The following is a 26673-nucleotide window of genomic DNA, read 5'->3' on the forward strand; positions in this document are numbered from 1 at the left end:
AGCAACAACAGAAAAAGCAATTTTCCCAAATCCATTAACATGGAAGTGAATGTGGATGTTTTTTTTGCAATGACATGAGTTGCTGCTTCTTTGCTTCACTGGGAGTCAAATGGTGACTCATGTGTTAGCGAACATCGCCATCTAGCTTAAAACCACTGAAAACACAACATCTCGTCGTTGGCAGTCTGAGCCTTAGCAAAATATGACGAGAAATCTCGTCATTGGCAGTCAAAGAGTTAAAAGCTTGGCGACGTACCATTTGAAATCAGTTTCCTCACATTACATCAGATCCTTTAGAACAGTGATGGTTCTCTAACTCCTCCATTCCTTCCCTGAATTACATTGTTACTTTATAGCACCTTACATCTATGTAATTTTACGTTACGTAAATGTGTAAATCTTTCCCCCTAAGATACAGCATGTGTCACAAGGAAAACGTATCAGTTTCCGTTATAGGTCAGATTGAAATTTACTGTACTGTATATACTTGACTTTTAACCACTTAAACCCCAGCATCCCTATTCTGGGGGTAACATTCGCCCCAGATCCGTTTTTTAAGTATTCTGAGGGCAAGGCACCCACTTTGAGAAACCCTGCTTTAGAAAGATGGGACCCATGGCACTGGAATTTGTATCCCATATTCACTGTCATCTCACAAATGTTGCATGACTAGGATGTTACCACATGATATAGTGGTAATGTACGTTAGGTACATTAACGAACGTTAACGTATGTAACGTTACCACAGTTTCATTTGTGTTATGTTACCCTCATGTTTCCCTCTACACCAAATCTCTTCACGGAAAATAGATGTTGGCCTTCCTCATTCTGTTTGTTTTCATGCAAATAGTGTATGGTTTATTATTTCAGATGCATTGCACTACCAGGCCAAACCCTTCTCATCATCTCCAGTGATGAGAATGTCTTCTTTTTTTTTTTGCAATTCCCCAATCCGAACACGTTAACGTCAGGCGCACAGAGGGACAAAATCCGTAAATCCAAAAATAAAACATAACTCACCCCCTTTCCGACTTCCACCTTTAAATAATCTGATATCCTATAGATTGTAGTCATTTCAACTTCATTCCCTTTAACCACTATAAACCCCCAGTATCCGTATATGTGGGGGGGGATCGCAAGGAAAATAGCAGATCGACAAGCTCACAACGCGTCGAAGCGCTCGTCGATCGGCTGTTTTCCAGCGAAAGCTTTCCCCCACAATAACAGAAAACAAGAAAAAAGATTCTAGGCATAGAGCAGTGAGGTAGAGCTCTTCATGGGTCGGAATCGGTGCCATTACCTCTGAACTCGGGTCTGTCCATCATTATGTATCTAAAACTCTCGAACGTGCTGTCTTTAAACAACTGTCCTCCTGTCCTCCTATCTCCACCAGAACAACCTCCTGGACTCCAACCAGTCTGGGTTCAAAGTGGGTCACTCGACAGAGACTGCCCTCCTGGCAGTGACGGAGTCGCTCCATGCCGCTAGAGCGAACTCTCTCTCCTCCGTTCTGATACTCCTGGACCTGTCTGCAGCGTTCGACACGGTGAACCATCAGATCCTCCTCTCCACCCTCGAGGGGATGGGTGTCTCAGGCTCTGCACTCTCCCTGTTTGCATCCTACCTGACGGGTCGCTCCTACCAGGTGATGCTGAGAGGGTCTGTGTCAGAACCACACAGGCTCACAACTGGGGTTCCCCAAGGCTCGGTTCTGGGTCCTCTTCTTTTCTCTCTCTACACTACATCTCTGGGTGCTGTCATCCACTCCCATGGCTTTTCCTACCACTGCTATGCCGATGACACCCAGCTAATCCTCTCATTCCCCCCCTCTGATACCCAGGTGGAGACACGCATTGCTGCTTGTCTGGCTGACATCTCGGAGTGGATGTCGACAAACCACCTGAAGCTCAACCTGGACAAGACCGAGCTGATGTTCCTCCCGGGGAAGGGCTGTCCGCACCGAGACATGGCCATCACCATTGATAATGCTGTGGTGACCTCAACTCGGACTGCGAAGAATCTGGGTGTGACCCTGGACGATCAACTGACGTTCTCGGCAAACATCGCATCAGTGACGAGGTCCTGCAGATTCCTGCTCTACAACATCAGGAGGATTCGCCCCTTCCTCACGGAGAAGGCAGCCCAGGTGCTCATCCAGGCTCTCGTCATCTCCCGCCTGGACTACTGCAACTCCCTCCTTGCGGGTGCTCCGGCATCTGCCATCAAACCCCTGGAGCTTGTTCAGAAAGCTGCGGCTCGTCTGGTGTTCAACCGCCCCAAGTTCTCCCACACAACCATCCTTCTCCGCTCTCTACACTGGCTCCCCGTAGCGGCTCGCATCCAGTTCAAAACCCTGGTGCTAGCCTATAGGGCAGTGAAAGGAACAGCTCCTTCCTACCTCCGGGCTATGGTCGATGCCTACACCCCTGCCCGACCACTTCGGTCTGCCACCTCGGGGCGACTGATTGCCTCGTCACTCAAGGGTCCTTCTGGCCGATCCACACGGTCACGACTCTTTTCTGTTCTGGCCCCACAGTGGTGGAATGAACTTCCCACTGATGTTAGGACAGCAGAGTCACTGCCCATATTTCGCCGCAGGCTGAAAACTCACCTCTTCAGGAAACACTACCCTTCCTCTCTGCCTGACCTACTTGTTGTTAACTAGTTGTACGAACGCTTGTTTTCTATTGCTGTATTGTTTATTGGATTATTGGATTGTTTATTGGATCTTGTTTAGTCGATTCACTCATTTGATTTAGCTATTTTGTCTCATCTGTTTAAGGAAATAGGTAGCTGATATATTGCACTTTTACCTTGGCGCTAGGTATACTCTTGGTTGCTTGTTTTTGCAGATAATGCACTAAAGACTTCTGGTGATTAGTAGTTTTCGTTCCCTACCTATGTTGAATACACTTATTGTAAGTCGCTTTGGATAAAAGCGTCTGCTAAATGACTGTAATGTAATAGGGCATAGCAGTGGCGGCCATTTTCTGGTTCCACTTCAAAATAGTCAATGCATTTTTCCTATTGACATTTTCAAAAATATTTATATCAATTATTTTAAGCCAAGAATCAAGCCATGTGCCTGAAAACCATGACCATAAAACGTTTGATTCTGTGAAAAACCTTTTTTGAAAACGGCAAAACAAAGGGTACTTTTAAATATAGTATATCATATAATTAAATATAAAATAAAAGAAAATCACAGAAAAAAATGTTTATGGTCATGATTCACCAGGACCCTGGATGGCTTGATTCTAGGCTTAAATTAATTGATACAAATATTTTTGGAAATGTCAATGGGAAAAATGCATTGACTATTTTGAAGTGGAACCAGAATGCTATGCCCTATACCCGCGTGGATCCGAGAAGACCCGTAGTATGCCTACTGTGTGTGTGTGTGTGTGTGCACGACTGCACTAAGATAGAGAAACGCAATGAAGTGCTGTTTAACTTGTGTGTGATGTTTTAGACAGACCTATAGGATCAGGTTAGTGCAGCAGTAGTCTCGCGTAGCCAGACAACTATTCCACAATCTCCGAAAAGCCATATATAGAGTCTGGAACTACACCTCCCAAAATCCGAGAGAGGAAACTGGCACTTCCGTTCACGAAAATATCTTTACATTTTATTTTTTAATTTCCATTTCTGCTAAGCAGCAAGCTAAATATACTTAGATGATTTTGATTTATATTAGGATAAATTTGCGCGACTGTAAAGACGAAACGGAAGTGGGGAGGAGGCTTCACGTCCGGTTTATATTCTGATCGTGATCAGAGCTTCCGAGTCCCAGACTGTATGACCGGAAACATTTGAAACTTGTGGGAGGCAACAGTCTGGCCACGCGAGACTAGTGCAGCAGCGACATTAATGGCTGTGCATCTTGCGTGATGTTTTAGGCTGGTTTAAGATCAGATTAGCCTACTGCAGCGCAACAACAAAAAAGTTGGTGGTGCACACCACCATACTGCAAGGCAAGCCAGCTGCAAGGCTGATTTGAAAACACCGCTGTGCAAATCATGGATTCCTCTGACGAGTTGAAAGCAAAGCTTCATTTTTTTTGAATGGGCATTGATCAATCAGGTCAGGTCTGCTATTAATTTATAAAGTCCACATTTATTTACAAAGAAAACCTTTTGTCACGCATATTAAATGAATACTTCTGCGCATATTCATTTATTTATTTTTGTAGTTTCATATGCACTTTTTTTGAAGGGGTGTCTGGGTCCGGTCTGTCTCGGAATCTCGGAAATAATCGGGTTTCGGAAAACAAATTTCACAAGGTCCAATTAGGGTCCAGGTCTGTAAAAAAAACGGCTCAGAATCGGATGAAATTGTCACAGGTCCACCCGGGTTTGGTTTTGTCATTTGAAAAAAAAATCTCGGAACGGCTCGGAATCGGATCAGATTTCACAGGTTCCATTTCGGGTTTTTTTTTAGACCCGTGAAGAGCTCTACCCTGATGGCCTCCAGTGCTCAACCATATACTGTATAGGGGGTTTTAAGTGGTTAAGACAAAGGCAAAAATTGCAGATCTACAAGCTCGTAGTGCCGCGCTATGAACTTGTAGATCTGCTATTTTTGAAAAATCTTGAAGATTTGTTAAAATCTTTGAATATATTTATATATTTTTAAAGCGAACTTTTGTAACTCAAATCTTTGCTTCTTGGGGTTTCTACAAATGTCTTCTAAAACAGTTTTCTGAAAAAAACATATTTTCCTTGACCCAGAAGCAAAGATTGGAGTTACAAACATTTGTACAAATGGTCAAGATTTTAAAAAAAATAGCAGATCTACAAGCTCATAGCGCGGCACTCGGTGCCACGCTATGAGCTTGTATATCTCCTATTTTTTTAAATACCCCAAAGTATAAAAATATGGATAAAGTGGTCACACACAGATGCGAATCCGCAGGATTCGAATGGTGGTGTTTTTTTTTTAAGTGGTCAAGACCGAGGCTTCGGGTCCTCTGGGCTGCACGGCGACGCCCTCGCGCCGCAGCGACCCCGCCGGCGAGGAGGAGTCGCCGAACCGCGGCGTCACCTCGCAGCGCACCAGCAGCGTGTCGTCCTTGACGAACCCGCGCTGGCTCAGCTGCTGCAGGTGCAGGAAGGTGACGTAGCCGAAGCCTTTCGGGTTGCGCATGATGGTGGGCTTCTGGAAGGCCTGGAGGTCCGGCTTAGTCTCCATCACCTCCATGTGATGCTGGCCCTCGGCGCCTTGGTCCAGCACGGCCAGCCGTATGGTGCCCTGGAAGGGCCAGCTCAGCTGGCCGTCGAAGGCGCCCTGCATGGTGTGCACGAACAGCGAGATGTAGTTGGAGCAGCGCGGCGCGTTGGGCGACTGCAGGTGGAGGCGGAGGCAGAGCTTGTAGCCCGGCCGGCCCGTGTAGAAGCCGGGGCTGTGCTCCACCACGGGCAGGCCGGCCTCCTGGTTGCGGAGGTGCGCGGCGAACCCTTTGAGGCGCCAGACGAAGATGCCCTGGCACTGCTGGGCCTCCAGCTCGCGCACCGTGTCTTCCAGCGTGGCCACCCGCCGCTTGAGCTCCGCCAGCTGGCCGACCTGCAGACGTGGAGAGGGATACGGTCAATTTTTATTTGATTTGATTCATTTGAAAAGCAAAACCACATGGTTATAGCAGTTTGAGGATTACACAAGAAAGTCCTGAGACTTATTTCCGTTGAGGTCCTCTCACATTTAACAGTCAATAAGTTACAATACATTACAGTACAAAACACATGACATTAACAAATACAGTACATACATACGAACAAGTGCTCCCTTATCTTTCCTAGTCTAATGACCCTCTATATAGGGGAACCTTTTCTAATAGACACGCTTGTGTAGCTGCTTAAAAGACCTCAGATTGATTGTCAGTTTGACACTGGTTTGGAGGTTGTTCCACTGTGTGGCTCCTATGTAAGGAAATGATCCCTTACCCACGTTACTTTTAAAAGCCGGATGGCTCACATCTGCTACACTGGCTCTGGTGAAAAAATGGTGTACTTCGTTTCTCTGAGTAAAACATGTCTTTAAAAATATGGGGACCTCGCCATATATGATCTTATGAACCATGGTCAATCTGGCCATGGTTACCCTGGATTCTATTGGGAGCCAGTTGAGTTCTCTAAACTGGTTCCTAACTGGGTCCCAACCCTAGAATGACCCTGATCAGTCTATTCTGAGCTGACAGTAGCTTGGTTTTGAGGGATTTCAATTAAGCCCTCGAACCAAGATGTACACGCAAAATCAAAATGGCACATAATAAGGGAGTTGGCCACCACCTGTTTAGTCTCCCTATCTAAGTACCTTGCTGTCCTTGCCAAAAACGTCAGTCGGGAGACCTTGCTCAGTATCTTACTGGCCATGTTTCGGCCATCTAAGTTACCCTCCAAGATAAAACCCAGGTATTTCATTTAATTTTGTAAGTGTTTCACATGTATCTTACCTAACCAGTGGTGGAAAAAGTACTCATATTTTTTACTTAAGTAAAAGTGTAAATATTGCAACGTAGAAATACTGTGTTACAAGTAAAAGTCCAGTAATCAAAATTTACTTGAGTAAAAGTACAAAAGTATTGGCATCAAAATATACTTAAAATACCAAAATTAAAAACATAATCAAATCAAAGTTTTTCAAATCGATTAGAAAATGCTGCACTTTTTTTGACAAAATACGGGTCCAAAACATGTGTAGGACTCTCCAAAATCGGGATCGGCACTGAACCCAAGAATGTGGCATCGGTCGGGCCCTAGCCGCCGCCACAGTGTGGTTCCATACTATAGTTCTCAACGGGCCTGAAAATTAAAGGTATCATGACATTCATTTTCACTTTTTTTATTTTCAATGTTTTATTTGGGGTTTTATGACCTCAATTACACCCAAAAAACCTGAACTTAAAACATTCAGTGGATTTTCTGTGGTCTGGGGTTTTCTGAATAATTAGGCTGAAAAGTAATCTGAGCTTGGCCCTTCGACAGTGAGGTCACTGTCGAATAATCCCGCCCACTCTCCTCCTCGCCCCTCCCCTCCCCTATCCTTTCCTTTGGGGGGGGGCGGAGCAGAGGCGATGATTGACAGGCAAAATCCCTCACCAGCGACACCCGCAGGCAAAGATTTCTTTTTTCATTGCAGTTGAAAAGGCTTTAGAAATGTGAGAGAAAAACACCTGCCATTGATCACTGGAATGGAATTTTCACTTAAAACTTTTTGTACACTTTTGAAGGACCAGGACAAAGACTTTGAATGTGGTGTAAAAGTGAATGTCATTAAACCTTTAAGGCCCGGCCATAACTGGGCCCTACTGTGCGAACAATTACCATACTTTTAGGCCCACAAACCCGAAAAGGTGTCATTGTGTGCTTAATGTCCTCAAAGTCACACATCCAACAAGCTTTGAACTGAGCAGATTGGACCTTCCGTTGGATAATGGCCAAAACATCTTGAAAACGACTACTTTCCCGATTTTCGATTGAGTTTTGGCCATTGTCGCTCGTTTTTCTTTAGTAACACGGGCTGGGAAGGTCGGACTGCGACCAACTAGATACCAGAGTAAAGTTCACTTTGAGCTGCATCCAACACATCCACTGCCATTCCCTCCCCGTTAGGCCGCTAGGAGCAGTTGAAATAGATTTTCTGGGGGTAATAGATTCTTTTTTTTTTTTTTTTTACGGAATCCGAGGCTTGGCCCGGCCCGACTAATTATTATTAGCATATGCTTTGGGCCTGGGCCGAAAACCTAGGGTCGGGTAGGGTCGGGTTTGGGCAGAATCTGAGAACTCTATTATTCCATACCTGCGTCTCCTTCAGGATGATGAGCTCACGGAGCTGGTGGTCCTGCTTCACCAGCCTCCTGTCCATCTCCCCCAGCCTCTGAGCCTCCTCGCTGGGCTGACCGGCCGCTGACGCACCTCCTCCTCCTGCTGCTCCGCTGCAGGAGGCCACTGCTGCTCCTCCTGCCGCTGCCGCCGCCGCTCCACCGCAGGCCGCCGCTGCTGCTCCTCCCCCGCCGCATGCCGTTGCTCCTCCTCCGTGCTCCTCTCCGGGGAAGAGGACAGAGGAGGAGGAGGAGGAGGACGCTGCAGCTCCCCCTGGAGGCCAGAGACCATAGGACTGCTGGTGGGAGAGGCTGGCGGTGTTGAGGCTGAGGGTGCGCACGAACTCGGCCATGTAGCGCATGTGCATCTGAGTGAACTCCTGCATGTGCTGGGCCAGGTCATGACGCTGCATCTGAGGAAGGTATTGGAGATGATATACTTAACCCATTGAGACCGGGGACGCATCTGTGTAACTTTTTGATTTGCGCTAAAAAAATCATTATTTTACACTTTGGCTATTCAAAAATAGCAGATCTACAAGCTCATCCGCGCTATAAGCTTGTAGATCTGCTATTTTTTAAGAATAGTGAAAACGTGTGCAAATCTTTGAATATATATTTTTAAAGCGAACATTTTTTACTCTCTTACAACTTCTGGGGGTCCCTGGAACAAAATATTTTGAGATGGGGGTCCACGGCCAAATCATTTTTGAGAACCACTGATATTATAGCAAATATGTTTTTTCAAAAAACTGTTAGGAATTAGCAGACATTTGTAGAATCCCCAGAAGCAAAGATTTGAGTTACAAATGTTTGCTTTAAAAACACATATATCCAAAGATTTGCACACATCTTTCATGATTTTTCAAAAAAATAGCAGACCTACAAGCTCATAGCGCGTATGAGCTTGTATATCTGCTATTTTTGAATAGCCTAAAGAAATCTTAAAATGACACACAGATGCGTTCCCAGCTTTAATGGGTTAAAGGGATAGTTAACCCCCAAAATTACTTTATTTCTATCGATTACACACCCCACAGAGACTTGAATTCATGGAGATAGTTCAGTTTTTTTTGTCGCATTCCTAAGCCAATAATTTGATGACCGCGGCGGGCGGCTCCGGTAAGGAGCCACAAAGAGTCAACTTTGAGTCTCCCATCGGAGACATTAAGCATCTTTCTGCCGGTCATCAAATTATTGGCTTAGGAATGTGACAAAAACTAAACAATCTCCATAAATTCAAGTCTCCATGGAGTGTGAAATTGATAGAAAATACGATTTTTTTAATGTTATGTTGGGAACACACAGTCCACGGCAGGCAATGCAAGGCACTTTTATTTGTATTTATTTGTTTTCGGAGTACCCCTTGGACTACCCCCAAACTAATTACTGTACCCCTAAGGGTACAAGTACCCCATTTGAGAATCACTGCTCTAGACCAGTGGTTCTCAAACTTTTTCATGCCAAGGACCCCCTAAATGATATGTATTTGGGCCGCGCACCCCCATCTCAAAATATTTTGTTCCAGGGACCCCCCCCAGAAGCAAAGATTTGAGTTACAAATGTTCGCTTTAAAATGTATGTTTTTGCAAAAATTGTCAAGATTTTTCAAAAATAGCAGATCTACAAGCTCATAGCGCGGCACCGATGAGCTTGTAGATCTGCTATTTTTGAATAGCCAAAGCATAAAAGCTTAAAATGATTGTGATGCTATATTAACACATTTTGCTGGGGACCCCCTGGACACCTGGGGGTCCCCGGACCCCACTTTGAGAACCAATGCTCTAGACTATAAGGCCGCCCTCAGCTCTCCTGATCACCTACCCTTTCCCGACATCCAAATGTGCTGAAAGTGCATGCGATGGGTGCTTTCGGACAATCTGTATCACAGTGGGACTCCATCTGAAACAGAAGCAACATTCATAGTTTAATTCATTTAATATTTGATGCATTGTAGTGCATAAGTAAAGCCAGCTTCCCCACCGCACCGATATCGGCCCGACGCGGTCGCGGGAAGGCGTTGGAAAGCGTCTCCTGCCGACAACCTGTTGTAGAGCTGTGTTGTTGTAGAGAAACGGTTGTTGCCTCTTCCCTAGCCCCTGTAATCAGTGTTGCCATGTCGGCTTATTATAAGCGACTTTGGGCTTCTTCTTCTGTAAAGTTGCTTGTAAAAAATGGTAGTTGCGGGTTGTGGTTTTTTGGGCTTGTTTCTAAAGTGTAGTTGCTTATTTAGGCTTGTTTCCAAATGTTTTAATTATTTAAACCAGAGGCTCTCAAACATTAACACTAACCCTCAAAATATTCCAAATATTCCACATTTTATTGCAAGAATTTTTGAAAATACCCGAGCTTGTAGATCTCTTATTTTCAAATAGCCGATGCCTATAAGTGCTCATGTGGCCTAAGTTGCTTCTTTTGGGCTAGTTTTCCTAGACCTGGGTTCCTTATTTCTCTCACAAAATATGGCAACACTGCCTGTAAACAAGAGTCCTCATAATTCAGCCCGGTTTGTGCTGAATTAAATGCCAGCTTTTGCCAACAGTTTGGTGGAGAGTCACCTTTAGGGTGAGCTATTCCAAGTATGCTGTGTCCAAGCTATATGATTACAGATAGAAGAATTCAATACAAAGTATAGAAACCAGCACTGATGACTGGCAGTTGAAAATGTGCCTGATGTGTGCACATTGCAGTGTGAGAGGTATATTGCAGAAACAATTAACCACTCAAACCCTAAATACTTCATTGACCAGGGTCCTCAGGGGCCTGTACTTGGTCCCCTCTTCCCCCCCCCCTCTACACCAAATATCTGGGCACATTTTTGCTGAATGTTCAGCTATTATGGCATGCCCAGAATAGGGATGTTGGGGTTCATGTGGTTATAGGAACCATGGTCCTGCAGCAGCAGTCAACAACATGTGGATTCACTCACCTGGTCTCTGATGAGCTCCATCCCACAGTATTCACACTCCACGTTGGCGAAGGGACACTGCCGCTCATGAAGCTACGGGAGCAAAAACCAGAGAGACGTTTCAGGAAGCTGTCCATGAAGTTTATTTGAAAAAAGAAATACGGCTACATGTTGTATGTATCCAAATTAATCCAGTAAGACCGGGAAAGCATCTGTGACATTTTAACATTTCTTTTGGCTATTCAAAAATAGCAGATCTACAAGCTCATAGCGCTATGAGCTTGTAGATCTGGTATTTTAGAAAAATCGTTAAAGTTTGTGCAAATCTTTGAATATAATATATATATTTTTTTTTAAATCGAACACTTTTAACTCCAATCTTTGCTTCTGGGGGTCCCTGGAACAACATATTTTGAGATGGGGGTCCGCGGCCAAATACATATAATTTTGGGTGGTTCTTGACACGGAAAAGTTGGAGCACCACTGATATAGCAACATATATGTTAGGATTCAGAAGAAAAAAAAATTAATTTGCATTTGGCCGCAGACCCCCATCTCAAAATGTTTAGTTCCAGTGACCCCCAGAAGCAAAGATTTGAGTTACAAATGTTCACTTATTATTTTTTAATGGCCAAAGAAATAAAAAAATGACACAAATGCATTCCCGGGTTAAACACTATTTTTCTCCAGTGTCAGACTTTGGGTCAGTTCACCTGTTTATCCTCATAAACGAAGGAGGCCATACATTCCTGGCACTCCACAGGTCTCCGTAGACACTGGTGGCTCTGGTGTTCCTCCAGCTGGCTCTTCCTGACAGACTGGTGGCACTGGGGGCAAACCAGTGTGGCAAACTGGCACTGTGACACGTGATTCTGGAGACGGAAAAAGAAAACATGATAACAGTTTAATATACAGTAAAAAAAAAAACACAACTCCCTCACGTTGCATACAGCATCATCAAACATTTATTTTTCTATATTAATATTTCCCCAAGCTGCTTTTCTACCCTGGCAAACATGGAAAAACATCTCCACTACTGCAACAAAAACAACAGGGACTCCAACCTAATAGTATTAGAGCCTGAGCCGATATTTTTGACAAAATAATGGTCAAAAGTGACAAATCGGTGGTCTAGGATTCTTCCAAATCGGGATTAGAAAATACACTTACAACACTGTGATTCCTGTTTTAACCCATTAAGACCTGAAGCCGATTCTACAAATGTCTTCTAAATCCCAACAGTTTTCTGAAAAAGGTATGTTTCTATATCAGTGGTTCTCAAACTTTTTCATGTCAAGGACCCCCAAAATGATATGTATTTGGCCGCGGACCCCCGTCTCAATTTTTTTTTCTCCAGGGACCCCCAGAAGCAAGATTTTAGTTAAAAGTGTTAATATTTATTCAAAGATTTTCACACATTTTTAAGGTTTTTCAAAAATAGCAGATCTACAAGCTCGTAGGGCGGCGAGTGCCGCCCTACGAGCTTGTATAGCTGCTATTTTTGAATAGCCAAAGTGTAAAATAATGCTTTTTTAGCTAAAATAAAAAAATGACACAGATGCGTTCCAGGTCGGTAAGTGATTTGCAATGGTTAAAATAAGTGTTAAATAGCTCTATATTCTGATAGTACTCATTGCTATAGAGTGTTTGTTCAGTATTAGGAGTCTCCTTGTCTCTCCAGCTCTTTATAAAACAGAAAATGCATTTTCGTTTCAGTTTCAGTTTCATTTCCAATTTTATCCAACCAGGACAGAGAACTCAATCAGGATACAGATTAAACAAGTGAAATTGGAAGTGATGACACTAAGAAATGAGCAGACAGAATTGGAACTGGAACACTATACAAATTAAGCTTAAAAATGGGTACTTTCTCCTGATTGGCTGAGAGTTTGACACCTACCGAAAAATGTATTTTCTGTTTATTAAAGAGTTGGAGAGACAGGGAGACATCTGTTACTGAAAAAACACTCTATAGCAATGATTACTATCAGAATATAGTATTTTAACCTTTTAACAAAATACTTTTTGTTTTAACCAAAAAATATCACTTACCCTACCTTTAATGGGTTAAAGCAAACATTTTTTACTTTAATAATTTAATAAGAAAAAAACACAAAAAATACTTCTTTCAATTGTCACCTCCCTGTGTGTCCCCAATCGGGGTTCCCCACCCATAGTTTGAGAACCTCTGCACTAGATAATTGGTTGAGTTACACAACCAACTGATATGAGAGCAAAATGTCCACAATCACTAACCCCTCTTGACACAGCCTGCTCAAAAACGGCAGGAATGTCGTCGTGTCCTTATTATTGTGCCTGGTTTGTTCTGTTTAGGAGGTACAGACATGGAAGGGAGAGGACATGTTGTTCCACTGTTAAGCGGTGGAGAGGTAATCACACAGAGACAAATTGATGTCTGTGTGGCTGGCAGAGCGGGTCGGGGCGCCCTGTCCCACCTGTGACGTCTGAGGTCTGCCTTAACCCATCATATGAGCTTGTAGATCTGCTATTTTTAAAAGACAACATAAAATCGTGAAAATGTGTGCATAACCTTCTTTTTAAAGCGAACATGTAAAATATTTTGTTCCAGGGACCCCCCAGAAGCAAAGATTTGAGTTACAAATGTTTGCTTTAAAAAATATATATATTCAAAGATTTGCAGACATTTTCATGATTCAAAAAGAAATAGCAGATATACAAGCTCATAGCGCGGCACTCGGTGCCGCGCTATGAGCTTGTATATCTGCTATTTTTTAATAGCCAAAGAAATCTAAAAATGACAGAGATGTGTTCCCTGATTTTCAATTTCTCCATTTCTCCAATGTACTGTATGTCTGATCCACAAACGCATCATTTGGTCAGTTCAGAGCTATGGTCCTTAACACTATCAACTGTGATTGTACCCGTTTTTAATTGGTTTATTTAGTTTTAGTTTACTTACTTTAGGTACTGTTTTAAGTACGGTACTCTTATTTTTGTGATTGTACTCCGATTCACATTTCTTGTCAATCTGTAAACTGCACTCCGAGTTTAAAGTGATGATGATGATGCACACACACACACACACACACACACACACACACACACACACACACACACACACACACACACACACACACACACACACACACACACACACACACACACACAACGACAGTAATGGGAGAGTCAGTTCTGACCTTACACTGTGGCAACAACCACCAATTTACCCTAAAATGAATAATCCTAGTCCAAATAAACAATACATGAATCTTTTGAGTTGGTATTTTGTGAAACAAATGCATTACATTAGCCGCTGTTATCTCAAGTTGTGTGTGCATGCGTGCGTGTGTGCGTGCGTGAGTGCGTGCGTGTGCGTGCGTGTGCGTGTGTGTGTGTGTGTGTGCGTGCGTGCGTGCGTGTGCATGTGCGTGTGTGAGCGAGAGAGAGAGAGAGAGACAGACAGAAAGAGATTGAGTAAACGATAAAGACTTGTATGTTTATCTGTTGGGAGGATCTTCTGACAGACTGAGTTACACAACTTTAGCATGCTCTAGTTATTCAGAAGAACAGCTTCTACAGTATGTGGCTGGGTGAAGGAACATGCCTGTGGTCTTACGCTGTGTGTGTGTGTGTGTGTGTGTGTGGTATTATTGTGAAATAGATACTGTAGTTGTAAATGCATAGAATCTACTGATAACAGCCGGCAACCTTAGACAGCATGGTGTAATATTAAAGGCTGATGCTGTGATGCTTACACGTCACGCCTCTGATTTGTGGAATGCCAACATGCCAGGTGAAAACACACACCTGGGCGGCTTGGTTTGGTTTGTTGGTGTGATAAAAAACCTAAAGTAGCAACAGCTATTCTTTATGCCACTATTGCAGCATCTCTGTACCGTCACAGCCAAGTTTGAACTGTAGAGAGCACACCTGCTGTATCACACCCTTCATTATAAAGGACTTATAACCACTTTAACCATTATTTTATACTTTGGCTTTTCTAGTTAGTGAGCCGAAGATTTGCTGCTCCATTCACTTCTTGTTTAACTTATTACTGAAAAGGGCTGTATCTCGGCTCCTGAGCACTTTTTTTTTACTATGTATTTTTGGCCCAGACATGCTATTTTCAAAGGCAGACAATTAATGTCAACGAGGTCGCGATGACCTCGTTGACATTTGTGAAACCACACAGCATAACCCTCAGTGATTAGCAATAATCAGGGGATCGATCATAATGGAGATAAATATTCTGTGACTACTTGAAAAAGGTAAGAAAATCGAAAAATCGCTGGCAGTGGGCAAATGTGGCCAGAAATAAGTCTGGCAGTGAGAGAGTTAATTGGTTAACTAGCTCTTAGTTCAAAACTTAGGTTAGTGAGAGCCGTACCAACATGTTGGAAAGACGTAGCATAACAGACAAAACAAGTCTTACGTCTAAACTTCGGAGCTCCATTTTGTCAGCACAGCCAGCGTTGGGACAGCGGACCCTGAGCGACAGGATCTCTCGTTTGGCAAAGTTATCAGGAAACAGCTGCTCTTCTAGAAGCATCTCGTTATCCACTGGACACTTCTGACCCGTGTCTCTGTAGCGTATAGGAAGGACATAAAACACATGATTATCCACTGGACACTTCTGTCCCGTGTCTCTGTAGCGTATAGGAAGGACATAAAACACATTATTATCCACTGGACACTTCTGACCCGTGTCTCTGTAGCATATAGGAAGGACATAAAACACATGATTATCCACTGGACACTTCTGACCCGTGTCTCTGTAGTGTATAGGAAGGACATAAAACACATTAATATCCACTGGACACTTCTGTCCCGTGTCTCTGTAGCGTATAGGAAGGACATAAAACACATGATTATCCACTGTTGGAGCCAAAATGCCTGTATATTTATTTTGTTTGTTATATGTAAATGAATGATGTGGCCTTGGTGATAATGACACTGATGTTATCTTAAATCACCCCATTCGGATGCTATCAATGCATTGAATGGGACATTGTCACCTTTTATCAGACCATTGAATTGGCGAGGTAGGCGACATACTGACCTACCCGCGATTTATCAGACCATTCGTTGGGTGTTATCAAGACATACTGACCTACCGACGGAGAGGACTTAAAAAGTTCAGTTTCGGTTTTGGTTTCGGACCATGACGGAGGCGCGCAGTCTCAAGCGAACTGGAAGCTAAAGCGAGTGAGTTGCCGTCCCGAACGTTGTGACGTTCGCTTGAGCCTACTCAGCGCCGTTGGAGTTATGTACCGATAGGCACAGAATCGTAAATCATGTTGTGGGGACTGAGTAGGTCAGTAGCTCCTGATTACGCCCAATGAATGGTCTGATAAATCGCGGGTAGGTCAGTATGTCGCCTACTCGTCGCCTACTCGCCCATTCAATGGTCTGATAAAACGTGATAATCTCCCATTCAATGCATTGACAGCATTCGAAGCCGGTGCTTAAATCACAGTGGGTGGCCCTAATATCTACATCATGGTGCAGAGGTGTGGCATTATTACTCACCATGGCAACCACCACAGGGGGTGGTTCCTCATTTATACCTTGGTGGTGGGTGATTGTGGCCAGGTGCGCAATGGGGAAAAGCCACACAGTTTTTGACCGTGTTTTCATGTTGCCACGTAGGTCGGCATTCAATGCTTTTGTTTGAGTGTATTGTGTATATGATTTATGGTCAATAAATGGATTGACTTATCCGAAAGTATACAACAGCTCTAGACATTGAATTCATGCACGCATCTAACTAAACTCAACCCAGTTGCCCCTCGCAGCAGACTTAAAGGTAAAGGCTCTACACACTAACCATTAGGGCTGTGAATCGTCTGCTATCTCACAAATCGATTCGATTCCGATTCTTGGGGTCACGATTCCGATTTTTATAGATTTTTTCAAAACAAACGATTCTCGATTCAAAATCGTTTTTTTCCGATTCAAAAGTGATTTTTTCCGATTCAAACGATTTTCGATTCAAAACGATTCTCGATTCAAAACGATTCTTGATTCAAAACATAGGATTTCAGGATCTACTCCAATCTGCTGGCATGAGAACAGAGTACATTTATGCAGCTTTTATAATTGTAAAGGTTTTATCAACTGATAATAATGTAAACACACAAAGGTAAATCCAAGATCCAAAAAAAAAAAAAAAAAAAGTTTTTTTTTTGTTTTTGAAAATCGATTTTGAGAAAATGAGAATCGATTCTGAATCGTCCAACAGTAGAATCGCGATTCGTATTCGAATCGATTTTTTCCAACACCCCTACTAACCATCAATCCTTTAACTGGGGGACCCCCCTGGAACCTCTTTAAGGACCCCTGGAGCTCTCTAGAACCCCACTTTGAGAAACCACTGCTCCAAAGTGCAAAAAGCCAGTACGTTAACATAACATAATTATTACCGGATGGACTTCTCAATGCAGTTCTTGCAGAAGCGGTGTCCGCACGGCGTCTGGATGGCGTTCCTCAGGGCCATGAGACAGATGGGACACTCGTACTTGCTCTCCAGCGGCGGGTCAAACTCCACGTCGTAGCCCTGCATGGGGACGTCGGCCTGGCCCTGGAGGAGGCTGGTGGGCGTGGTGCTGCCCAGCGTCCCGGGGCACTCCGAGGGGCTGAGGAGGAGGGGCTCGCGCTCCTTCTCCATCATGGCCAGGGCGCAGCTGGACAGCTCCCCACAGCCGCCGCCGCCCGCTGCCGCCGCGCCGCCGCCGTCACAGCGTCCGTCCAAGTCTTCCAGGCTGCCCTTGTTGCTTTCAAAGCAAGAAGCCATCTGTAAAGAATAGAAGAAAAAAATTAAGACTTTGAATTAAGAGCCCCGACCGACGACAGTCCTAGACAGTGGTGGGAAAAGTACTCACATTTTTCACTTAAAGACGGGGTGCCGTGATTTTCAGTGATTTCCCCCCCCCCTAAAACCTGATCATCAGGTATTATGGTTTTACTAGGAGGAAGATTTTTTTTCAAAAAAGTGTACAGAAAGTGTTAAAATTATGTTTTTATGTGGACACGCCTCCAGTTCATTAAGTATACCTGGTTCTCACCTTAGCACCTCCTCCACCACCTTAGCACCTCCCACCTGAACCAGTCCCTCCGCCTCCTCCTACAAGACCACCCACCTGTCCTAGTCCCTCCTCCTCCTCATGCCCACACCTGTTGTGTTATGATAATGAGGGGGAGGGTATATTTCTACTGCGTCATTAAAGCGCTGTTTTTCTATTGGCACGTTTGACCCTCAAGGTTTCAGCCTCCAGGAAGAAACTCAAAGTAGTCAGAGAAGACATAAAACACCATAAAAACACCACCAGGGGGCTTAATGAAGTTCTATCAACCTCATAGACACATGAAAAACATAAAAAGTGCAAAACCATGGCACCACCTCTTTAAAAGACGACTTCACCCATTTTCAACCTATCTTCATATAATAGATCCTCACTAATGGTCATGATATCTACTCAATCTGTGTGTCTTAGGAAGGCTGTGGACACTTTCTGAACTGTCCACAGCCCTCCTCTGAGACACAGAGTGAGTATAGAAACAAATGGTACCATATCATAATGAGCATTAGTGAGGACCAATTATATGAAGACAGGTTGAAAAAGGGTGAAGTCGTCCTTTAAAGTAAAAGTATCAATACTGCCATTTAGAAATACTCTGTTACAAGTAAAAGTCCGGGAATACCTTTTTTACTTGAGTAAAAGTTAAAAACATGTACTGAGGACACTGGGGGGACGTCACTCCCCTCACGAGTCCCTGCTGCACGATTCATATATTATTCCAGGACTGAAAGGATTTTGAAGGACCCCCATCATCACCCCAGCCAATGGACCGCTGGGGGCCACACCTGCTGCGGTCAGGCAAACACCTGCACCGCCACAAAGCCACGACACAGACACACAGACACAGACAGAGCCTTTTCCCCTCAGGCCATCACACTAGCCTTTGTTAACACTAAACTCTATGTTATTTGTGTTCCGTCAGTGTTCTTTCTTTCTTTCCATTTGGTCGATATTGGGGGAAAAGACATTGTTGGGACTTACATAATAATCCTATATAAAGTCCCTATTCTGGGAAATGTATGACATAACAATAGGAGAATGAACACTCAGCAAGAAATAGGTGAACATGTGGAGAAAAGAGCCAGACAAACCAGCTCACGGCCAAACAAGGTCAGACGACGCGTCGCAACACAACATATACGTAGTTGTGTGAGCTTGTAGATAGGCTATTTTTGGCGAGGAGATGTCCAAAACTGTTACTTTTCAGAATTCAAATAAAAAAGTAGCAGATCTACAAGCTAAAAAAAAAGAACACACAAAAGTTAGAATATGGACATGAGAGGCTTCTGCCCGACAGCAACAATATTGTTGGTTTCAGTGTTAAAGTTAAACACCTTTTTCCGGCATGTTGAATGGAAGCTACCAGTTCAAACTAAGTTAAAACATAACAACTGTGCATTGGTGAGCTGATGACAGGAGCAATGCGCCTTTGTTTGCAATGTCATATAATGTGTTATCTGTGCAGGGCCTACATCTACCTATAGGCACCATAAAGAAAACTGTATGAAAGGCAGTGATAGCTCAGGGTCGTCCATATAAAGATCTTGGTACAATACTCAGTTAAGCCATTCAATCCGAGGAACGCATCTGTGTCATTTTAGATTTTTAGCTATAACCATTATTTTATACTTTGGCTATTCAAAAATAGCAGATATACAAGCTCATAGCGCGGCAGAGAGTGCCGTGCTATGAGCTTGTAGATCTGCTATTTTTGAAAAATCGTATTTTTTTTTGCACATCTTCAACTCAAATATTTGCTTCTGGGGGGAGCTAAATATTTTGAGATGGGGGTCCGCGGCCAAATACATATCATTTTGGGGGTCCTTGATATGAAAAGGTTTGAGCACCACTGATATTAACCAACTGTTAGGATCTAGAAGACATTTGTAGAATCCCCAGAAACAAAGATTTGAGTTACAAATGTTCGCTTAAAAAATATTCAAAGATTTGCACACATTTTCAAGATTTTTCAAAAAATAGCAGATCTACAAGCTCATAGCGCGGCACTCGGTGCCGCGCTATGAGCTTGTAGATCTGCTATTTTTGAATAGCCCAAAGAAATCTTAAAATAACACCGATGCTTTCCCGGTCTTGATGGATGAAAGCATTTTAGCAGACAGCTCTCATTCAGAGCGACTTGCAACAGGTGTGAAATCGGAATAAGCAGACTAAGCGTGAGCTCTAGTCAATACTCAATAGTAACATTTTTCTTTGTAACAAAAAAAAAGACATGGGTTTCCGAGGCTAATAGTAACAAGGTAAATAGACACATAAATAGATTGCAGGGAGAAGCAAGAACTGCAGTGCATCGAAGCACACCAAACTAAACAAAGCACGTTAGAATAATGTGAAACAAGATGCTGCCTAAATCAAATCATGATGTACATTCTGTGGTCGAAAAGAATGCCCAAATCTAAGAAACAAAACATGAGAACATGTTAGCTGATCTACAGCATTGGTTCTCAAAGTGGGGTCCGGGGACCCCCAGGGGTCGGTCCTTGGGGGGGGTACCAGGGGGTCCCCAGCAAAATTAGTTAATAAAGCTTCACAATCATTTGAACCCCTTATCCATATTTTATACTTTGGGCTATTCAAAAAATAGCAGATATACAAGCTCATAGCACGGCACCGAGTGCCGCGCTATGAGCTTGTAGATCTGCTATTTTTCAAAAATCACCACCACGGAGGTTGTGAGTTCAAATCCACCGTGGTGCAACCCGGCTTTGTCGGGCGTCTATACGACCCGTGTTTGGGGGAGGAAAGCCGGGGCGGGGAGGAGGGCGATATCAGTCATTGCATGTACTCCTATATGAGCTGGGGGGGGGGGGGGGGGCGGCACTTGTCAGCAGGGAGTGTTGGGTGGGAGGAGTAGGACGAAGGCTCTACGTCAAGTCAAGTCAATTTTATCTATAAAGCACGTTTAAAAACAACCAGGTTGACCAAAGTGCTGTAAAGCATGATATAAAAAAACAACATAAAAATAAACATCATTGCAAAAACATTTCGAAAAAAGCAAAAGTTAAAACAATGACAGACCACAAGATAAGAGCATGGGGGGGGGGGGTGCAGGCTGGATGGAGAAAAATCGAGGGTGGATCAAACGCTAGGGAGAAGAGGTGTGTTTTGAGTCGGGATTTGAAAGTGTCCAGGGAGGGGGCGGGGCGAACCTAGCAGTGGATGGAAGGCTGTTCCACAGATTTGGGCCAGAGCCACGGAAAAGGGCTCGGTCGCCTTTTTGCCTCAACCGGGCGTTCGGAACCCTGAGAAGCCTCTGGTCAGAGGATCTCAATGGCCGCCGGGTGCTGTCCGGGAGGCCCAGCAGTTCAGAGACGTAGGGTACGTCCTCCCGGTGGGGGCTCCTCACTGGCAGGTGAGTCAGTAGGATAACAACAGCAGTGTCAACACAGACATGTGTGTGTGGGGGAGGAATCAATTGTCATAACGACTAAATTGGGGAGGAAAAGGCGGTAAAAGATAATTGGCTAATCTAAATAAAAAAAGGGGGGGAACCAAAAGCTTCATGGTTCGATTCCCAGCTCCTCCTGGCTTAGTGTTGAAGTGTCCTTGAGCAAGACACGGCCCCTTTCGGAACCCTGTATACCTTTTTTAGGAAAAAAAAGGTATAGGACACAGTGGACCTGGGTGCTGCAAAGTGCATCACTTGCCAGCAGCAGTGTTATTATAGCAGTGTTTAACACTTCAAATGGCCATATAGTCCAGGGGCCAACACTGATATTTTCACAAATTGGTACCACCTAAGGTGACCGTAAAGTTTTTGTATTTTTGTCTTCCTACATGTCTCTAGTTTATATTTTGGTATGATAACCCTTCCAATCTTGTAGCTTAATGGCAGTTATCACTACCTACCCCTATAGGAAAATGTGATGTATGTGAATCATTTATATGACTTCTAGACAATACTTTTTTAAACAGTTGGCCCTAAGGTGATTTTACCAGTAGAATCCATTTCTGCTGAGGAAATGTTGGTATTGTGCATATTTAATGAGATAATTTGCATATTTGAACACATTTGTGGAAATAATTACATGATAAATACAATTACAGCTGGATATTTCAAAAAGTGTGAAATGTATGTGAGAGAAAAAATAGTGGAGATACGTCTGTGACCTACTGGCAATGTGCACAAGCAATTTGGTGCGGATCGGCCCAATGGTTTGCGAGATTAGCTAGGACAAACTGCTACAAGCTGTAGTTGTAATAGCTATGAGGGAATATGTAAAACATCATAAAGATTGTGCAATTAGTGACAAGTTTGAGATTTTTGGCATGGTGTTAGGTGAGGGTGCAAGGTTTTCAAAAAACACTGCATACAAGTTGGGCTGGCCCACTAGTGGCCGGTATGCATGCAGAAACTTCAATATTAGACGGGTCAGTATGATTGAACCCCAAATAATTGAATTAAAATGGCTATATCTCAATTACTATTCAACTTAAAAAGGTGTTTTTGATGTCTAACCCTAGGGTTTAGGACTCAAGGAATGCAACTGAATTTGTGAAAGTACCAACAGTTAATTATTTATAGCCAAATCCAAGGTGGTGTCCCATTCTACTAAATTACTCAAAAACAACAAATTAACCTTTCTTATTTTTATTTTGTTATTGAAAATGAACATTATAACTCAAATTTAATATAGTCAAGTAAAGGTAAATATTTTTGGAAGCATATTTACTAACCACAAAGTCGTCAAGTAATCCAGTAAACCAGGTTAACCAGCCCATTATGCTGTAAGCACGTGTTATGCAGTCACTTTTTATCATCATTCTCTGACTCCTCTGGAAGAAACTATTGTGGAATCGTCACATTCCTAAAGTTGACACAGTTCACAGACAAGTTGTGCAATTCAGAGATGTTGTGTCCAAAGACCAGCTGATGGCAGTTTTAAAGTGCATAACATGGACCATTTAAAATAAATCCTCAGACATATCATGCTGTGACTGGTTGTGACACAACTTCTCAGATTTTTGGTGTTTGCAAAAAGACTGCTTTCCATAAGCTTGTAAAAGTTGACCCTCCTTCGGTCTAGGGTGGTCATAGCTGAATGGGTAAAAGTTGACCCTCCTTCGGTCTAGGGTGGTCATAGCTGAATGGGTAGAGAGTCCACCTGGGAAACTTAAGGTCCCAGGTTTGATTCCTGGCCCGAGCTATGTGTTGAGTTGTCCATGAGCAAGACACTTAACCCCTAACTGCTCCCCAGAACCAGTCCCGGCAGCCATCGGCTGGGTGAAGCTGAAATCAATAATGAATGCTGCTCCAGAAGCATTCATTCAAGATCATTCATTGTAACTTATGCATTGCTTACAAGACACTCTGTTGCTTTTGTAGAAGATATGGACAACCATGTATGCCTACTACTATCTGTGGACTGTGTCAACTTGAGGAATGTCTCAATTCCACATAAAAAAGGAGTCAGAGGATGATGATGAATAGTGATTGTAGTCTGTATAACCCAACAAGTTCCTATAATGGGCTTGTACCTGCTTACTGGATTACTTGACAACAGTGTGGTTATTTAAGTAATTTTGTAAGTAAGTCATAGATATATCTTATCTTACTTCCCTCGAATAGTAATATAACCATTATAAGCTCCATCGTGGACGGCATCCTGAAAATGACGCCTTTCTGGAATTTACATTTTCCTAGATTGTTAGTATGCTATTTAGCATGCCCAATAGTAACATAATCAATTGAAAAAAAGATGCTTGTATCAATTATTTGGGGGTTCAACCATACTGACCCATCTAATACTGAAGTTTCTGCATACCGGCCACTAGTGGGCCAGCCCAACTTGTATGCAGTGTTTTTTGAAAACCTTACACCCTCACCTAACACCATGCCAAAAATCTCAAACTTGTCACTAATTGCACAATCTTTATGATGTTTTACATATTCCCTCACAGCTATTACAACTATAGCTTGTAGCAGTTTGTCCTAGCTAATCTCGCAAACCATTGGGCCGATCCGCACCTAATTGCTTGTGCTGCACATTGCCAGTAGGTCACAGACGTATCTCCACTATTTTTTCTCACATATATATCACACTTTTTTAAATGTCTAGCTGTAATTGTATTTAACATGTAATTATTTCCACAAATGTGTTCAAATATGCAAATTATCTCATTAAATATGCACAATACCAAAATTTTCTCAGGAGAAATGGATTCTACTGATACAATCACCTTAGGGCCAACTGTTTATAAGATCATTGCTTTCCAAAAAGTATTGTCTAGAGAAGTCATATAAATGATTCACATACATCACATTTTCCTATAGGGGTAGCGCCGTAGGTAGTGATAACTGCCATTAAGCTACAAGATTGGAAGGGTTATCATACCAAAATATAAACTAGAGACATGTAGGAAGACAAAAATACAAAAACTTTACGGTCACCTTAGGTGGTACCAAAATCTGGCTTGGCCCCTGGACTAAGTGTAAACACAGACATGTGTGTGGGGAGGAATTCATTGGCATAACAACTACATTGGGGAGGAAAAGGCGGTAAAAGATAATAGGCTACTCTAAATTTAAAAAAAAGGGGGGGGGGGGGGGGGAGTGGCGGTTTGGGAACCGAAAGCTTCATGGTTCGATTCACAGCTCCTCCTGGCTTAGTGTTGAAGTGTCCTTGAGCAAAGACACAGCCCCTTTCGGAACCCTGTATACCTTTTTAGGAGAAAAAAAGGTATAGGACAGTGGACCTGGGTGCTGCAAAGTGCATCACTTGCCAGCAGTGTTATTATAGCACAGTGTTTAACACTTCAAATGGCCATACTTTAGTGACCATTGCTCTTATCAGCGCAACATAGGACTAGTTTTGAAGGCTGCGGTAGGTAGCAGGTACAGGTAGGTTAAGTACTTAGTAGGTACCTACCTACTTAGTCCTACAGTTAACATTACATACTGTGTAGAGCAGGGGTCTTCAACAGGGGGTCCGGGACCCCTAGGGGGTCCTCACAGTTACTACAGGGGGTCCGCCAAATCTTTGTGTGATATGATGTTTTTTTTTACCTTAACCACTTGAACCCTAGCATCCCTTTTCTGAGGAGAACTTTAGCCAAAAATAGCCGATCTACAAGCCCACAACGCCTCGCGCTGCGAGGCGTTGTGAGCTTGTAGATCGGCTATTTTTTGGCAAAGAGGTGTTTGGTGTAGAGGGGGAAAAAGAGCAGACCAAGTAAACAAAAAAAGCTGAATCTGAAACACAATTTTTATACAATATAGAGGGGGTCCCTGCTTCATCTCTCTCTCAGCTAGGGGGTCCTTGGCCTGAAAACGTTGAAGACCCCATGCTGTAGAGACCCTCAAATCTGTCCCAAGCACAACAGGACAGAACAGCCAATCACAGCAGCTCTCAACATATATATTGATTATTGATCTCACATTCATTCAGTGACTAATAATAAACAACAACACATCTATAAACTGATCAGCCGTCAGATGTAAGCTCATTCAGCCAAAAGTCCCCCCAGTGTGTGTGTGTGTGTGTGTGTGTGTGTGTGTGTGTGTGTGTGTGTGTGTGTGTGTGTGTGTGTGTGTGTGTGTGTGGTCACTCATGTGAACGTCTCATGCGGAACTGTAACAAACACAGTTACACTACAGTAACACTTCATCATGACTAACTAACACACACTAACGTAAAGAAACGCGACAGCAGCGACACACAGACAGTGTCGGAAACTTGCAGACATTCTATCAGTTAGTTTGTTCTGTGAATAACGTGTGTTTGTTTATTTATTTATTCATAAACATTTACCTTTTTTTGCCTTGAAAAAAAAATGTCGTGAAGTTTTTCTGGTGGATTTCCTGGATTCCCCCCCCCTTACGGTAGTTCCGTCAGGGTTGCCAGGTTTTGCGAGAGAATCAAGCGGTCTGCTCTATGAACGGTAATAGGTGGGCACTGTAGGGACATCTGGGCACCTCGATGTAAAATTGGCTATTTTGTCCAAGATGTTTTTAAAAATATATAGGTAGGGTAAGTGATTTTCTTTGGTTAAAATAAGTGTTAAATAGCTCTATATTCTGATAGTACTCATTGCTATAGAGTGTTTGTTCAGTAAAAGGAGTCTCCTTGTCTCTCCAGCTCTTTATAAAACAGAAAATGCATTTTGGTTTCAGTTTCAGTTTCATTTCCAATTTTATCCAATCAGGATAGAGAACTCAATCAGGATATAGATTAAACATGTGCAATTGGAAGTGATGACACTAAGAAATGAGCAGGTAAAATTGGAACTGGAACACTATAAAAATGAAGCTTAAAAAAGGGTACTTTCTCCTGATTGGCTGAGATTTTGACACCTACCGGAAAATGTATTTTCTGTTTATTAAAGAACTGGAGAGACAGGGAGACTCCTGTTACTGAACAAACACTCTATAGCAATGATTACTATCAGAATATAGTGCTTTAAGTTAAAGTTTGTTAAAAGGTTAAAGCCTTTAACCTTTTAACAAAATACTTTTTGTTTTAACCCAGAAATATCACTTACCCTACCTTTAAGTATTTGGAAAATGGTCTTAAGTAATGTAAAGTATTAGTATATGTTTAAACATTAGAAAAATAAGGTCTAATATTTCTACAAGTGCTACAAATTGTTACAAAACCTGTATGTCCTGTCATTTTGGGGCATAAACAAGAAGTTGAAGGATTAAATTAAGTCTGATAATGATGTACCGTGCATGTTCACATCATGTATTCTTAACATTACTTAAGACCACTTTTTTTTACTTTTTGGACAAAATAGCCAATTTTACATTGAGGTTCCCAGATACCATTCCACTGTTTTAATTGATTTTATCCCTTAGTCCTAACCTTTCATGTTTTTTTTCGAATAAAGCTGTTCTTTTGTTGTTTTCTCCTCCCCCCCGTGTAAAGCGT

The 26673-nt window shown here is 42.9% G+C and overlaps 1 protein-coding gene across 2 annotated transcripts; it reads right to left on the reverse strand.

Annotated features, from left to right (window-relative positions):
• Positions 1-4853: 4853 nt before the first annotated feature.
• Positions 4854-25592, reverse strand: traf6 (TNF receptor-associated factor 6). Of its 2 annotated transcripts, XM_080429715.1 has the most exons (9): positions 25555-25592; positions 17129-17499; positions 15139-15289; positions 11438-11596; positions 10746-10817; positions 9641-9718; positions 7980-8229; positions 7795-7946; positions 4854-5562 (listed from the first exon to the last, which is right to left on the reverse strand). In XM_080429715.1, exons 2-9 carry the CDS (start codon positions 17497-17499, stop codon positions 4939-4941), a joined length of 1857 nt encoding a protein of 618 aa, XP_080285841.1. In that variant the 5' UTR covers positions 25555-25592; the 3' UTR covers positions 4854-4938. The 2 variants fall into 2 exon arrangements, with proteins under 2 accessions (XP_080285841.1, XP_080285840.1); XM_080429714.1 differs by having other exon boundaries at positions 7795-8229.
• Positions 25593-26673: the final 1081 nt, after the last annotated feature.

The sequence above is a fragment of the Gymnoscopelus braueri genome (genome assembly GCF_963280865.1).
Source record: "Gymnoscopelus braueri genome assembly, chromosome: 1".
Classification (NCBI taxonomy): domain Eukaryota; kingdom Metazoa; phylum Chordata; class Actinopteri; order Myctophiformes; family Myctophidae; genus Gymnoscopelus; species Gymnoscopelus braueri.

What these genes read in the sequence shown, in the direction of transcription:
- traf6 (XM_080429714.1), bottom strand. Translation starts at nt 17,499, where the DNA reads ATGGCTTCTTGCTTTGAAAGCAACAAGGGCAGCCTGGAAGACTTGGAC. An exon ending in TGGAGCTCCGAAGTTTAGAC is followed by an intron (nt 11,597 to 15,138) that starts GTAAGACTTGTT and finishes TTCCGTCTCCAG; the next exon opens with AATCACGTGTCACAGTGCCA. An exon ending in CATTTGGATGTCGGGAAAGG is followed by an intron (nt 8,230 to 9,640) that starts GTAGGTGATCAG and finishes TACCTTCCTCAG; the next exon opens with ATGCAGCGTCATGACCTGGC.